This window comes from Pogonomyrmex barbatus, unplaced genomic scaffold, assembly GCF_055798465.1.
Source record: "Pogonomyrmex barbatus isolate J1 unplaced genomic scaffold, ASM5579846v1 scaffold21, whole genome shotgun sequence".
In the NCBI taxonomy this organism is placed as follows: Eukaryota; Metazoa; Arthropoda; class Insecta; order Hymenoptera; family Formicidae; genus Pogonomyrmex; species Pogonomyrmex barbatus.
The window spans coordinates 3,285,575-3,303,187 of NW_028297118.1; the positions used below are offsets into that span (position 1 = coordinate 3,285,575).

Genomic DNA, 17,613 nt, shown 5'->3' on the forward strand with positions numbered 1-17,613 from the left:
TTGCACTTGCATTAGTTTGATAACTCACATTTAAAAAACACCTAAGTTATATATATATCTGTATCTCTAGTATCTTCTTCACGGTATATATATTTTTTTATTATTATTGTTTGTTATACACAACACGTGTTCCTGCATATAATCTATCTGTCTATTGTCTTATTCACGCAGAATATCACTATGAATAAAATCATCTTACGAATGAATTCTTCATTATAAATATTTCTAGTATATTTGTACAGCATAACGTATCCTTTCAAAATGAAAACTACAGCTTTCTTTTCATTTTTTATAGTACGTACATCTCTCGTACATAGACTTTTTATAACATGTATCTCCAATTTTTGGTGATGCATTTGCATAAGATATATATTTAATTTTATTTTTCTTATACTTTTATTGTTGCGTTTTATCCGTATTGAAATTTTACTTCTCTTAATTTTCTTAAAATATTTATTTAAACTGCGGAAGATTGTGATAGATTTAATTTATATAGGCACACTGAGTTTCTACTTTGTGTTTGAAATAAAAGAAAAATCATTCCAAATGCAGAAATTGAGAAATTAAATAATACTAAAATCGATCTGATTGAAGATCAAAATATTAAAATAAGTATAAAAATCTTAATTGAGATCAAAAAATTTCGGTAGGTAGCAATCTCGAATTAAACTTTAGAGAATACAACTTTTGTTTGTCGCGACTTTTTCAAATATTAAATTCTTTAATTGATAAACTATGTGTCTATTCGTGGAAAGAGGCAATAGAACGAAAATAAAATACAGATATCTTTTCACATTGATATTTTTTTACTGCCGAAAATCGGACTATCGGATATCGAAATTGCACCGCGGACTCGCATTACCGCGATCACGCGATAATTACATATTAAATTTAATTATTCTTTGTTCTGGACATACAACAATACGACTGCACCGCCGTCACCGACTTAATTATTCATCCGTCTCATTGAACGAATTATCGAATTAATCGCGAGCATAAATTAAAGATCCTATCATCAGCGCGCTCGTGCATGCATGTGCCATTCTTACTCGCGAATAATATAGCGCCGCAATAATTATAAGCGATATATACGGCAGATATTAATGTTGCCTCGCGATAATTGCGACTTGTTCGGATCTACGCGGTGGCGCGCGCGCGCGCGCGCGCGCGCGCGAAAAACACGTGTTAAACGCAACACTGTAACATTTAATTACAGAAAATCATCGGCGAATCGTTTCGCGCCGTTAAATATTCCATGTATCCGATTATGAAAATGCGATAACTCGCGAGTTAATAATAAATGAGTACACGAGTGCCGGTTGCACGTGGAAAAGGCTCGCGCCGACTCCTGCGTGAATGGCTCATCATTGACTCTACCGTACGGCGGTAAGCTCCTCGAGTTGTATAACACACTGTCGGACACGCCGTTTCAAATTTCAAGCATTAATTTACACCTACGATCACGAAATCGTCGTCGATGCGACGTATCGACCAAGTAAGAATTGAGCTTTCTCTCCCTTCTCCCCTTCCTCTCTCTTTGCCGCTTGATAATGGAGCGATGTAACGGGGATTTCTTTGAGTGAGAGCAAGAATCTGATGGCTGACAATTGCAAATCGTTAATTCATCATTCATTATTCCAGAAAATTGGAAACTACGGCAGATAATTACGAGAAATTTGTCCGATATTATTATTATTTTTCCGACCTAACTCGTCATGGCAATTTGCACCGTAAATTAATATTATCGTTCTCTAATCGCGATTTAACACGACGTTAGCATCTGCCGTGTACCGACGAAGGTTTTGTCAAATTAAATGATGAGTATTTTAACGAGACGAGCAGTGTTACGATGACATACGCATATGTGCACCGCTGGAAATTATCAAAGTTCCCTTAGACGTGTTTTGACACTTCAACGACTGTTTTTCAAAGTAAAATGATTCACGATCGATCTCATCGTCGCGATCGCACATTTCTACAAGCATATTAACAGGTTTCGCATTCGCTCAGCGTTCACCCTGCCTCACCCTCCCTCTCCCTGTCTCGTTCTTGACTATCTATCCTTGATTTACGGTCAATATTACCTCGGAAAATACGAAGACGATACGCGTCTTCGGTAATGGACAATGTTTCAAGGTTTATTTACCACAAGCGCACTTCATTAACCGTAAATTGTTCGAAGAGCATCCGCGGATCCCCGAGACTGACCATCTCTTTTTTCTTTCTTCCTTTCTTTTTTGCGCGTAGATTGAACGCGATCTTTTATGATTCGCGCTGCGCGATGCGCGTCGCCTGTAAATCACGCGGACTTTATGGCCGGCTTATCACGCGACAAAAAGATTTTATTCATCTGCGATGATTAGACACGCGTAAGACGGCTTCCCGGTAATTTCAATGTCAACAGCATTGTAATAACGTCGCGTCACAAAATGAGTCTGTTCCGTGTACCTACGAGTTCGCATCGAAATATTCAAGACTATCGTATTTCACAGTAGCGTAATAACTCGGCGTCATTTGTGCGTAATCATTTTTGCGTCAAATATACGTTTAAGCAAACCGCGTTTGGAGTTGCTACTTCTGGTTAGATTTGCCGTTAGATTTTTCCCGCTCAATCTGACAGATATCCACTATTATTTAACACGTAATGGTAAACGTGTCGCGCGTCATTATTAAAACTGCGTTATCTCGATACTGCGATTATCTCGTACAAATAAATGTTAAATTCCAAGATTTCAGGAAAGTGATTTGAAAGCAGAAATGTCGCATAAGGTTAAATTTTTTTATAACGAACCGCTTTATTCTTTTTGAACGAGAATTGGAGGAGCGCGAACGAAACGTAATCGATTTTGATTCATTCTATTGCTATTTGTCAACTAAAATTTGGAGGCATTTAAAAAAAAAAAATTGTAGTTCACATTTATAAATTTATGTATAATATATTTAATTATTTACAAATATATAAATAATTATATATCAGCGTATCACGTTATATATATTTAATGCATCTATCCTTTGATTTAATGATGCAATATGGACACGGTAAAATAATGAATACGAGAGGATAATTATTTGGCCATCTAATTATGCGATGTATGCGAAACGAAGTGACACGTTAAACTAATTACCGAGCGATCGGATTTTTTAAACGTTTAAATAGTAACGAGCTGTAGCGATGAGCTGTAGCGATGCAAATTTGTTCATTGTTAATTGATGGAGAAAAATTATCATTAAAAAAAAAACAAAAAAAAACAACGCTCTCAATCGAACAGAGAATTACCTGTGATCTAGACAATTGTTTCTAGACAATTCATCGCACGCATGTATGTGAGTTTCGAATAAAGATCAGTGGGGAACAAAAAATATTTCCAAAACCATATTTAAAGTCTGGGATGAAAACAATTAGCTGAAAGTCAGCGAGTCGAAAGACAGATCGAGTACTCACTTTGCGTGGGATCGGCGGGCTCGTCCTGTATATTGACCGGCGAAATTTTCAGTGATCTCGGAGGGCCCTGGAAGCCGATGGGCCCGGGCCCCCCGGCTGCGCCCACCCGCTGCATCACACCGGCAGCCCCTATTTCCGCAGCTCTGCCACTCCTGCGCACCTCGCGCGACGGTTTTCGAGCAATCTTGAAGCCTTCGTCGACGCCGACCACCGGTACTCCTCAAACTCGCGAAATTCCGACCCGGTCCTCGGTTACTTTTGCAACGCTACCGAGCTCACCGCGAATCGAATTGCCTCCGACAGAGAGAATCCCCTATAACAACGGCGAGACCTTCGGTTTTTCCCTGTTTCGCTTTCCCGTATTTCGAAGAGCCGAAACTCAATCTTTACGATCAAGAGTCGGAGAACGACTCTCGCGTGTCATTGGAGAATTATTCGATAAACCGCTCGATTTCGATATATCTATATCAACTTATTGTCTCATTAATTAAAAATGGAGGATAAGAGTATTTAAAACATTTGTTTGTTGACAGGCTTTGACAAATCGCAAAAATACAAAATTAGATTATTAAATTAGTTCCGATCTGTTGATATTCCAATATATTTGTTAGGCTGACCTTGTCGGTCTGGTGAATTTAAAACTGGCGTAATTTTTCATTTCGAGTTCGTTCCGAGTTTGATGCTTTCTTCGATATATCCACGTTTCGACGAGAGTTCTCTCAATTTATTCTCTTGTTCTTCACCGAATTTCAAATTCCTCCTCAGGCTCTTCGTTGAGTCACCGCACTATTTGGCGAAACGACACGCACTTGTTATATCGCGAAATTTATCTTCCGAGTTCAGTGAAAGGTTTCTTGCGATTGTTGAATGTGAATGCGACCGTGGACACGATTGATGGTGTCGCAGAACTTCAACGATATTCCTGGTCACCGTGACCGGTTCTCGCTGGAACTGCTGCTTCCAAAATCGGCAACTGAGATCTCTTATCGGAATCACGACACGATTACGTTCTCATCACTCATAATCAGCGCGACATAATGACGAATATTCCGGTATTGAAGCCCAGGAGAAAATAAATCGAGCGACAACGAACAGCGGTAAGAATAAGCAAAAGGAACGATCATTGTAGCAGAAGCTGAACGTTCGAAGGAAGATAGCACGGAATAGAGGAAGAAAAAGGATGGCAAAACGGTAGGACGGGAGGGGGACGGAGAGAAAGGAATACGCGCCAGAAGAAAGATAGAGGGAAAGGGAAAGAGGGAGGCAGAAAAAGAAAGAGAGAGAGAGAGAGAGAGAGAGAGAAAGAGAAGAGAGAGAAGAGAGGAGAGGAGAGAAGAGAGACGACACGGTTGCACGAAACTACCCCAACGAAACTAACGACGCGGGGCCCCGGGAGCCACTGACTGCCAGTTAGGAGTCTCGCTATAGTCTGCTCGAGGATCCGATCCAACCTAACCGGACCCCACTTCCGCATCTCCTCCCCTCTATCGCTCTCCCGTTTTCTCCCACCACACGCCTGTCGACGTCTCCCCTCTGTCACTGGAGCCTCGTCCGCGGCGCGCGGACCTCTGTAACCTTTCCCTACCACCTTCGGGCGTTCCTATCGAACGCAAGAGAGCGGCGCGCGACAACGAACGATTCGTCCTCGCGGCGGAGTCGACGCCGTCCGGAATACACGCCTCCGCGGCCTCCCGACGAACCGGCAACAAAATGGCCGACGCGCACCTAATCGATTCGCGCGCGTGCCTATCCTCTCTCCTGCCTAGCCTCCGCGACACTCCACGCATCCTTCTCCACCACAGTGGTCGTCCACCTCTACAGCGTTGCGCTCTCCTACCAATGCCCACGTTATCCGCTCTCTCTCCCTTTTTCCTTCTCTTCCTCTCCGCTCGTCCTCCCCGGCTTTCCTACGCCTTCCTTCTTCCTGCTACCCTCCTTTGTACACCTCCAGTCACCCTTCGTTGTTCCTTTGTCTTGCCTCTCCTCGCTTTCTATCTCTCCGTCACCGTCGCGATATATATCGTCGTATTCGCCCGGTCGTTTTCGCCGACGTATTTTCCATCGTTTCTCTCCTTTTCCTTCTCCCTCTTCTCTCCACCCCTCCCCCCCCCCCCCCACCCTCCTCGTTCTCTCCGTTAATTTGCTCGCTGTCGTGATGCTACCTGATGAGCGGTAACCAAAGGCCGATATCTATGTCGTGTCTGTGACACGCTACGCCCGTGCTCGCTCGACTGCGACTCGCAATACCTTCTCGTCGCTTCTCTCTTTCTTTCTCCCTCTTATTCCTCGGCTACCTTGCGATTCCATCGTGCCGATACAGCCCCCCGATCCGTGATTTTCCGACGTATTCGATCGTCAACCGGCTTATATATATATATATATATGTGTATCTTCTTTGTTCGCAGCTCGATTAATCGAATCATTAAATACTATCGTGACAGAACGAGCAAAATACATGGCCGTATTATTAGCAAAACGTTTCGTATTCATTAGCGCGAACATTCGGCTCGTATGGTTCAACAATTACATTCGTTATGGATAAATCCGTCTCTAATGATGACCTCTCATACGTGCATACATGCGCAATTTTTCAAAATTGACAAACATCCTAACACGCTCTTCATTTCTTCCGTATCAAAAATGTAAAATTTCAAAAATGTTTCGACGCTCGCACTCCAGCTCGCACTCCATGTTCTTTTGTCACATCGTCTTCCCTTCGAGGTAAACCGCCGCTTTAAAGGAATATTCGAGGACACTTCGAACGTGTCTCCCGTAGAGAATGGCAGGACTCTTCCTACCGCCACACGAGATATCGATTAGGTCGATTTCTGCGCAATGTCCGACAGAGGCTAGAAACATCGCGCAGCGAAAAATTCGGTTCGGATTTCATTGGATAGAAACAAGTACATTGTAATTTTAATTTAAGTATATATTAGTATATATTAATCTTACCAGATAACTTTAAAAGCAAATTCGACAAATAGTATGCATTGTATTTCGCTCTCATTAATTTTACTTCATTTTTTTCACTTGAATAAAAAACGCCGAGATTTTTTTTAATATAAAACTAAAAGAAACGGAAAAGGAAGACTAACGACGAATTAATGACAATTTTCACAATGAATTCATCAAAAAGTTAATTTTTTAATATTTCAGTATTAATAATTTTTTAAATATTTAATTGACAAATATAAGTCATTTGCAAATAAAAGTCATTTTAATCTTAAGTGATAATTGAAACCGACTTCATATTATTTTCGTATAAGGTAATATTTGCGCGTGCGCGAGTGTGTATCTGTTTATGTTTAATAACTAAAAGTAACATTTATTAATAATAAAATACTTAATAATAAAATGTATATAATAAATATTTTAGCGTTTTCCGCAATTTTCATTAAATTCGCACGACTCTTTCGAGAGTTAAGTTTCAATATGGCTACTTTGACAATGAAACAAAATTAGTCATGTTGTGAATCGAGAATTGACATTTTTGAATGATCAGGATCTATATTTTCATCCATAACGAAAATTTCACGGCAGCTTTATCTCTTGGAAAATTCCTCGATTTCGAATATCGTTGAGAAAATACCGCACTGTAGTTTGGATCATTATATATGCGCTATCATTTCAAGATTGAAAAGCGTCGAAGCGTTGTTATGCAAAAACGAGCTGACCCACCATGAAGGATTTAAATTGTGTAAATGGAGTTTCTAAAGTGCAGAGTTTCGTGTCCGTCGAAGCCAGTTACATATGTAATAACTTGTTCTCTTAAATTTTTTCGACTAACTCACCTTTATTCGGTTAATGGATAAGCGATTCTAACTTGTCCAAATAACCGTCATCTTTATCACTTTATTATGCTGGAGATGACGATAGATGAAAAATTTGGCTCCTCCGACATTTCGCTTCTGGCGCGGCCGTAAAGCGTTTAGAGCGTGTGCGTTTCTCGCGAAAAGTAAATCGTCTCGTCGAATCGGTGATTCATTCTCGCCACATTATCCGGCCACATTATGATTCAATGAACGAGCTTTTTGTCTAAAAGTCTCGTTAAATTGTCTGCTCTCCGTAAGACACATCGCGCATCGTATCAATGTTTGACAAGATTATGTCTGCTGAATGGCGGATTGAATATCGCGGCAATTGCCCTTTTCGAATCCGAGCCAGAAAAAAATCTGGCATTACCAATTAAAACATCTTTTTTTTCTAGTCTACTAAATCGCGTAGTTCTCGAGGAAACAATCATAGGGATTATTCCATTAGGTTTTATTATAAACTACGCGCGTGACATAAAAGTAAATGGAGCAGCACAGAATAAAGCGCCACAATTGCACATTACAAAATTTTATTTTCTTTCTTAAACTGTTATTTTCATGCGACACAAACTTTATATATTTACGCATATTTTAACATTTTATATTATTTTAATTTCAAGATCAGTCAACGTAATTAATAATTCAATTCAAAATTAATTTAAATATTTAAAAGACATTTTTTGCAATCGTTTTATATACCAAAAATATTTCCATAAATTGCATTTATTATTTCTTTACTTCTTAATATGATATTAGTACATAAATGATATTGATACATAAATCTTTTTAAACAATTATAAAATATTCATATTGATGATTAGGAATTAGAATGTTTATCGGTAATTAGAGAAACATACGAGAAAGATTCTACATTATAAACACGAATCGACTATTGGACTATTGGACTATTTAAGTTACAAATGATGTTTAAACAAGTATACTCGCTTATATAAACGCATTAAAAATCAATATCTCGAGTTTGTTCATCATTACTAAAAAATTATCGATCGATCGATCGATCGATTGAAGATATTAACGAAAGATGTTAACGAAAGTGAAAGCTAATGCCATTAGACATCAGTGTCATTATAGTTTAAAATGGATAAAGATAAGATATCTCTATTGTACATTTGCTAAATGTAATTGTCTCATTTCACCTGATATATTTAATATTATGCCTGGCAAGCGTTGTGAGCATTTACCATCATCTTCATCCATCACAATGTCTTCGTTCATCACACGAACACATAAAAATTAATCATCACATTCGTACATACATTTTCATAATTCCGAATATCTTATTTACGTTTTTTCACTGAAGATTTCGGAAACGTTCGAAACGTTCGAATTCGAATTACATCTAAGAATAGAAAATAAATTTATATCTCGTGTTTTTAATAAATGAGTTATTCCACAAAAGAAGCACGCAATCGTAAGATAATATTATTTTTAAAACTGCTGAGTATCTGTCATTGTAGTAGAAACTTTTTTATGAAATAAACTTTATTAAATTACATTTACATCTTATTGATATAATTTGGGTCAAAAGAATAAACATAATTTAAAACAACATAAAAAATTTATGTTCTTATTTGAATCAAACTTTTAAATTAGCTAGAATTTAATAAAGTCTGCTTTAGTAACTATCCTACATTTTTTCATCTTACACTCACGTTGGTATGGAATACGACGTTCATGCGCACAGACAAATACAAACTCAGACCGTCTCTGTGAGACCGATCGTAAAATAATTAATGCAAAACACAGCCATAATTGGAATCGAGAGAATACCGATCGATATACCGATTTCTCTCGTGGGAAATGCCGCGCCATTATCCGATTTCATCAGGTTAATATATCGATCTTTTCGGCCGAGGAAAAGAATGAAAAATCCAAACGCAGCCCAAACGCAGGACGAGATGTAGGTGCAGTTCGTTGCGTGTCACGCAACACAACGGCGCGATTCAAGCGGAAGCTTCTTTCTTCGAAATGGGACTGAAAGAAACTCGCGCAAAAAAGGAGCAGCAGCCTCGCGTGGCGTGCTGCGATTCGCACGGCAAAAAAGGGAAAAAAAAGGAACGAGGAGAGTTTTCGCGGTTCGCTTGCGGCGCATTTAGCTAATCCGCGTTGTACCAACGAGTCGATCGGTGAGCCGGCAGGAATACAATATCGAGGACCGGTCATTTCGCTGATAAAACATCCAGCTCGTTGTATGTCTACAGTCTACAGAGAATCTCTTTTTAAAGTGATGACTTTAAGAGAAGTGAATAAGTAAAAATACGTGTGATAAACTTTAGAAAAAGAATCGAAAGCGTTATGAAATTTTGATCATGTCCAACATTTTACATTATAGAGAGAGATTATAGAAGAGAACCTACAGAGCGAAAACTCACTCGTCATCGAAATAATAATAAAATAATTTTTTGTTAGTCACAGTTATCGTGACTTTTTCATCTGCTTGAAATAAAAATATTAAAGGAAGAAAGAATTATATAATAAAACAATAAATATTAGTAAAATAGTGATAGTAATAAAAAAAAGTTAAAGCGAAGAAAATGAATTTAATTAAGATCCGGATATATGTCTACATTTGAATCATTAATGCAAAAGTATCGTCGAGTTTAACAACTTTAACAATTTTAATTGATACACCACAACCTTTATTGAGAGAAAACGAAAGAGTTTGTCGGTTTCCTCTTTGCAGAGTTTCTATTGCAGTTAATGTGGATCAACGAGCGCGCACATTTGGCCTCCATTTGCGAAAGAGATTGTTTTTACGCATTCCAGGTATTTGTACTGATACTTTTAATTTTACGAAAATGCTATTGATAAACATTTTCAAAGTTTTATTATCGATATCGATATCGATATGTTTATGTTAACGACGAGTTTAGCTATATAACAGTATATAATTTAACCACGTATACTTTCGCTATATATGCTTAAACTACATGTAAAAAGAACAGTTTTGCTAAAGTATAAAAATTTATGGCTTAGAAAAGAACTTTGTTACCACAACAATCATGTAGAATGCTTAAGAACGATAATAATATTAAAAATTTTTAATATGCTAGCAATTAATTTAAACGTATATAATTATTTTAATGGCTCAACAAAATTATTTTCAAACCTCTATCTGGTATTTTCAAATTTTTAGATATTTCGGTAAAACTTCTTTCCATGTATGTACATGACATGTGTACGATATAAGAAACACACGTTTAATATTTTATGTTTACAAACTCAAAAATAAACTATAGATTTTTTTCCTTTGCGAAGCGCGATAAATCATAAACGATACATTTTGATACAATAACACACGTCCAACCTTATTATAAATATTTGTGACGTACATCTCACAGTACTGTAAAACTGTCGATACCATTACCATCGGGAAACATTAGATCAGTTTACACAGAAATTTACATATATCTCTTTTTTAATGCAAATCAACAACACAGCATTCATCTTGGAAATAGTTGTAAATGAATGAAGAAAAATGCTTTCCTTCCCTCTACCGATCCAGAAAAATGCTTTCCTTCCCTTCTCACCGAGATACGCTGCAATCGGTGCGGAAAAATGACGGGAGTCTCCTCGCCTTAGAAGTCGCCACTGTGAATCGGAGAAAAAACGATTTCTCCACGATATCGAGTGTCAGGAGATCGTTCATCTTAACGGCCGGTAAAGCGCAGCGCACATCGGAATTACGAGATTTTACAATGGAGGACGCGGAACGTTGGGTCGCGGGGGCCGCTTCGTCAAGTGGGGTAAAGGGGCGTAAAAGAAGGGGCTTCTTAAGCGGCTCAGCGCGTAGGAGCGTGTAGATGCGGGAAGCCGACAAAGCTATCAGCGCCGAATGCATCCCGGGCAGATGCTTTTCTCTTCGGTGCCTCTTTCGCCATCTCCCCTCCCCCTCCCCCCTCGCCCTCCTTCCGTCTTGTATTTTCTCGCTCGAGCCTCTCGAAGGCATGCACGAGGCATGCCCGATGGTCCGCAATAATTCACGCGAACTTCAAAACGCTACGACAAGCTGCTGCAGCCGCCGTCGCTGTGTTGCTACGGACTGGGATTCGTCGACTGGGATTCTCCTCTCAGCCCTCTATTTTCGGGGTGTTCACTGCGACTTCCCGAACTAGATAGTAATTTGACACGAAACTCGAGACACACAAGAAACTCTCTCTCTCTCTCTCTCTCTCTTAGTATTTTCTTTGACTTGAGATTCCTTGATTTTCTTCAAATTCAAAGAATTTGAGCAATTTCAAGGCTGATAAAAAATATTTATTCTTTTCTATAAAATTTGGCTTTACAGAAACGTAGAAACTTCACAAAATGATACGTGTGTACGCTGCAATAAACACAGGTTATCTATTTCTTTTCTTATTCGATACATTGAATTAAACACACTTGCAATTTTTTACGTAGAGAACTGAGATCGTACGTCTTACTTGATCAGGACATTTCATCTCGCTTAAGAAGACTCGACTGTTGGATACGAAATGTGAAGCTTAATGATAAAACAGTTCGACGTTACATTTAAATCTACGTAGCAAAGACTCAAGTTGAAATTTTACTCTTTTTAGTCTTAAGGTTTGTACAAGTTACAACTTGTACAAGATTACGATAGAGATTTATTTTATACGAGGGAGAGCCTACTTTTTGCATTTAAAATAAGTACAAAACGAACGAATTTTCTACTTTGAGATCCAAAAAAGGAATTTTCGGCTATCTTTAATAGAATTTTGTGATTCTAAATAGGAGCGTTAGGTATTACATACCTAATGATATCAAAAGAGACCTATTTCATTGCTTGCTATAAAAACAGATATAAAAATCTTAATTGAGACTGAAAGTGGGAGAAAAAATTTCGACTCGAGAGTGTGAGAAGATGTATTTAAGGATAAGAAACAAAGAAAGGGGATGGGAGGAGCGAGGAATGGAAGGAGCAACGTTGCGGAGAGGGCGCAAAACCTAGGATGGATTAAGACTTTCTTTCACACTGAGAGATGCCTCAGGGCGCCGATTGACCTCTATATTCACGACCACCCGTCGTATCGGGAACCGCTCTGAGCCGCTTAAGTAGGTAGGATTTAGTTCCGCGAAACGACAACGAGTCGTGACTGTCAGTCCCTTGCGCGCGTTAAGGCGCCACTCGTTATTTTTTTTTCTGCTACCTTATAGACCACGTCTGGAATTCCAACGACAAGTCTACGGAAGCGCATTCCATACTATCGAGATAAAAGAGCAGCCTCGACAACAATTTATCGATTCGACAACAATTCATCGAGGCGGAAAGTCAACGTTCTGAACAAAAATGTAAACAAATATCTTGAACGGCTAAAAATAGATGCCTTAAAAAATTAAAGTTGGCGAACGTTACATCGAACGTTAAATTTTTGTTAAACTAAATATATTTTGTATTTGCACAAAATGCAGGGAAAAATGTTCATTTTCTATTATTTCAATTTCAGTCTATAAATTGAGAGATGATTCTGTTTTCAATTTATAGATATAGAAAAACAAATGATGAGAATCATCTTTAAAATAAGATGGTACAATTTTTTTGTAATAAACAGATTTGTCGTTGGAATTAAATAGATCTTCATGAACGTAATATAGACAATAAATATTTGTATCACCAAAGAATACTTTTGTCATAAAAAACGTTATATGAGAATTGATTTCAGCAACACAAAACGAAGAAAAATAATTCTGTAGTGTACCTCAGAATTTTTCTCTCGAGACAATGATCTATTCATGCCACAATCGTTCGATAACTCGTTTATAAATTATTAATATTATAAAAGGGAAAGAAGGAGAGACAAAAGCAAAATGTCAACCATATCGAATTTTATTAATTATTAACTCTTGGAAATCTGAGTCACACAATTATTAGAATGATTTATTATTATGTCCATAGGAATTTTCGCTAGCAGTTAACAATATTCAAAGAAAGATTATAAAAAAAGAAGACAATTTTTCAAAGAAAGATTCCAAAGTTGAGGTTGCTGTACGACAATAAACGTTCAATGTATTTCACATATTGTTACTTTTGGCACCAGACATGTCTACAACCTATAATATAATCAGGTAGTTTGGTGATTTTACAATTCTGCCTTTGAATCTGCCTTTCCCTTGTATATTTTGCCTTGTGAATCTGTCCTAAGCCCTATTGAAAAGCAACAAGAGCCTTACAGCTCTGGCTTTATTATTCTTCAATGATATATCGGCAAGCAATAAATCAAAAAACTTTGACAGACGCGTGTAATTATTTTTTGAATAAAATACAAACATGCATAAATTCCATATCGATCCATACATAGCGGCAATAAATGATAAGCTGCATCTTCAGAACTAATGAATCTTAATTTAAAAGTTAAAAGTTATACAGCTTAAACGCCAGTTAAATGCTAGTTGAATGCTAGTTACGGTCTATACATGTATATAGAATCATTTGCATTTAAATTATATTGAATAAGAGAATCTTATTTCGTAGTCTACTAGACTACTACTACTCTGTTGCATAGATTCTAGAAAATAAGTATTTAATTTATATAAAAATTGAGCTTTTATTTTACTTGAAATAATAAACAAACAATTCCCCTTTTTGAAATTCAAGATAGAATTTCTTGACTATTATATAAGAATTGTCGAAATTGAGTAATATACAAAAGAGATCAATCTAAGTGTTTGAAATATTAAAATAGGTATCAAGATTCTAATGAGATCATAAGTCCGAGAAAAAAATTTTGTCTCTCAAAGTGCCTCGTCCATATCGTCCATATCGAGAAACTCTTGGTCGGTTTTTTGCGCTTTTCTCGAAGAGCGATTCGAAAGCGTGAGCCTTGTTATTATCATCGATTGCGATTTCCGAGTGGCGCGTGTACACGTCACACATTATTTTCGCCTGGCAAAATCAGCTGCTCCTTAATAAGTATCCGCGTCGATTTCCGCGAGCGCGCTCGCGCTCGGCGCGGGCATTGGCGCCGAAGCACACAACGCGATTCGCGCAATCGCGTGCATGTGTATGTGCGTGAGTGCGTGAGTGCGTGAGTGCGTCGCGTGCACGCGTGCGTGCACGAGTATAATACATGTGCGCGCGTGCGCTCGGCTTGGTATAGAACGGATGCTATACCGGCGCGGTATGGCCACACTCCGCACTTCGACGCGCCGTTATCTCGGCACCATCTAGCCTGGCTAAAAGCTTCTCCCCATCAACCTCCCTCCTTCTGTTCCCTTACTACGGACCTGGAACGGCCTTCTCCTAGCTCACGACGCCCGCGACGTGACGCGGCACGGTACGATATGTTGCGCGATGGTGCGCCGTATTCCCGCATGTCCCAATTTTTTTTCCAACCGAATTGGTACGCTTGTGCTACTTAACATCCGCGATAAATCATATCTCAATTCCTTTTCTCTTTCTATTAACAATGGAATGTCTCGCATAGAACGATCGGAGACTATAAACTGATTGTAAACATTCGATACCAAAATTCCAGAAATAGTGATGAAATATTCGAAGCAAAGGTAGGAAACGAAAAGAAGGAAATCTTTTTATTTGTATATATTTTTTTGTATTATTTACGAATACAATCGTGCAATATTGAATGTTTGAAAATATTTCTCAGACGCATCTTTGTCTTAGACAAACGGTAACTCATAGATAAATTGCATCCATAAGGCTAATAAAATAATTCTCAACGATTAAATTTTGCTATTATTTATTCGACATTTGACAGTTAGAAATAGTTAGATATGAAACTTCAACAGTACTTGTGTTTTGAAAAATAATTCAAACACGATAGTCTTAAAAATCCAAGTTATTGGGAAAACCGTAAAATCAATAAAATATGTTTATAAAATTTCGAAAACTCGTAAATCCATCCGAGGATTAGAGATGGAAAAGTATTGAATATGAAAAAATGCGAGAATACACGAAGACCGCGTGAAAAAATCTGAAGCTGTAAGTTTAGTACAAACTTTTTTGTCATGGGTAAGCCTTTTCTCTGGTATTATTATTTTATCTCTACCATGAATATAGTATTTTATATGTCTAGTGTTAAAAATGTAATAAATCTCTCTTTGGAACAAAGGTCACTGCGAAAGCATTTATTGAGCATAAAACGCAAGTATCATAAAGTAAACGCAAGTATCATAAAGTAAACATGCAACGAGTAATGTAATAATAATAAACGAATAAATACTGTACGGGAAGTAAGTAAGTGAGTTTATTGCGATTCTCAATTATCGATGATCGAAAGCATTTTCGAAATACGTGATTGGAACTATTATCACGAAATAGATCGAATCATCCTGTATGGGACAAAAGGCTTCTACTTTCCCATGTACAGAGAGTATCCTGGTATTTTCTCTCGCGGTTCAATTATTTCAATCTCCTTAAATTCCTATATTTTCTAATTAAAAATTTGGCTAACAATTTCATCTCTTATTTTATTCTTTGTAAATTCTTGACAGTTATTATTTCTCTATTGAAATTTATGTTGAAACAATTATCAATTAACATTAGTGAAGAAAGGAGATAAAATTTTATCGAGTACTTGTATCCTTGAAATTTAATTCCAAAAAAAGATATTCCTGGTCTTTAACGTCAAATAATTTAGTAAGCGCTGATAACAATCGTTTTCCAGCGGCTCCAATTTCTAATTTATCAATATATACTCGTATATATATATATGTTCTCCTAAAAGTATAAAGAGCGGATTAAAACCATTAGCTTTTCTTCGCAAAAAATTCCGATATTGAATCTTCCACTACTGTGAATGTATGTTTAACTTTGATGAAGTCATCAAGTGTCGGAATAAAAATTCCATTGGAGAGCTTGCTTGCTTGAAAATTCGTCGAATAAAAAGCTACATGATGCTTCGTTATTTCCAAAGTCATATTTCCACAAAAGAGAAACCTCTCTCTTCGATCTTCCCTTGGTAAACTTGGACGGAGGGGAGGAAGGGGGGATTGGTCCCTCCGCTTTCTCGTTCACGAGGAATCGCTTCCATGTTGGCGAAGGAATAGCTCTAGTGTTCCCGACGCGAGACGGCGACGCGATGCGTAGCGATGAGTCCAGGACGAGTCCTGTATACACACACACACACACACACACACACACACACACACACACACACAGAGGTGGACTCGCCTTTGTGTACGTGCGTTGCGTGTGTCTCTCTCTGCGGGCGCGGAGGGAAAGAGGAGCTCGCCGCCGCGCCGCAGTCGCCGTACGCGTCTACGCGTCTACGCGCATTTACGCGGACGGTAAAAGCGACGATCCCGCGGACTTGCGCGGGCGTGCCATATCGATCTGCCGTTTCCAGGGCCGCTTAAACCCGCGACTCACGCCCGAGTATAATAATTCATGGGTTCAATGGCGAGTCCCGCGAAACGGAATTCCGATGGGAGCCGCGCGATGCCTCGCATCTTTTCCGATCGTTCGGATCGCCCCGCATAATAATATTAATCGCCGCGCGTTAATAAAATCGCGTTGCGATCCGTTTTCATGGACTAGCCCTTCGGAGAGAAACTCCGATTCTTTCTATCGAGAGATGCTGTTATGTTACGAAACGCGATTTAATTCTAATATGGTTATGAGCGTAGCGTTCGCGATTACGTAAAAATTAGACATTGATGTTCGATGTATTACAAGGAGTAACCATTTCTTAAATTTTTTCCCATTTTTTTAAATTAATATCTCTTTTTTTCCTGTACGAGATACGATTTTGGAATTTTCTAGCTTTCTATAAATTATTCTCTTAAAATGTTTTCATTACAATAACAGAGACATGGAATAGCGAAAATAACATCATATTTATAAATAATACGTGTGTTTGTCATATCTTAATAAGAGAAATTAATATGGAGATTATAGGAATTACAATAGTGCGACAAGTTTTAGTCTTGTATGTACTATTGCTCGAAATTAACGAGCAGAATGAGACATACGTGATGATAATAACTGGATCACCAAATAAACATTTTAATTTATTTATTAATTAAAGATCGCATTAATCTACTTCGATATACTTTGGCGTTTTATTTGCCAACTGGATATTTGTGCGAATGAAAGGTTTCGCAAACGTAAATTTACTGTAGTTATATGTTGTCTCGCGAGAGTCCGAGGATTCTATTGATTACATTCTTATCTTCTTCCGAAGATAAGTCCGGTCAATTAGAGTTCGTTACGCACTTAATGACTGCATCGATGGACGTTTGCATTCCAAGGACCAATCGAGGATGAACGTGTAGAAAGATGTTGCGAGCGTCAATCGAGAATGAAGCTACTACGAGACATCGGGAAACCGAACGAACTCGCAATAATATCAACACACGCATCGACGTTTCAATTAGCAA

The 17,613-nt window shown here is 38.1% G+C and overlaps 1 protein-coding gene across 4 annotated transcripts in view; it reads right to left on the bottom strand.

Annotated features, from left to right (window-relative positions):
• The window catches only part of tup (LIM1_Isl and LIM2_Isl domain-containing protein tup), a 67,970-nt gene that overhangs the window by 31,683 nt on the left and 18,674 nt on the right, over positions 1 to 17,613 (bottom strand). Inside the window, exons 1-2 of one of the 4 annotated variants that reach the window (XM_011634143.3) lie at positions 4,060 to 5,519; positions 3,443 to 3,755 (exon numbers count right to left, since the gene is read on the bottom strand). The exons of 1 other annotated variant lie outside the window; for it this stretch is intronic. In XM_011634143.3, the coding sequence (XP_011632445.1) occupies positions 3,443 to 3,557 (115 nt within the window). In that variant the 5' untranslated portion in view covers positions 3,558 to 3,755; positions 4,060 to 5,519. Of the gene's footprint in view, positions 1 to 3,442; positions 5,520 to 17,613 lie in introns of those variants that run through there. 2 more of the 4 variants (XM_011634142.3, XM_011634145.3) reach the window with 2 other exon arrangements.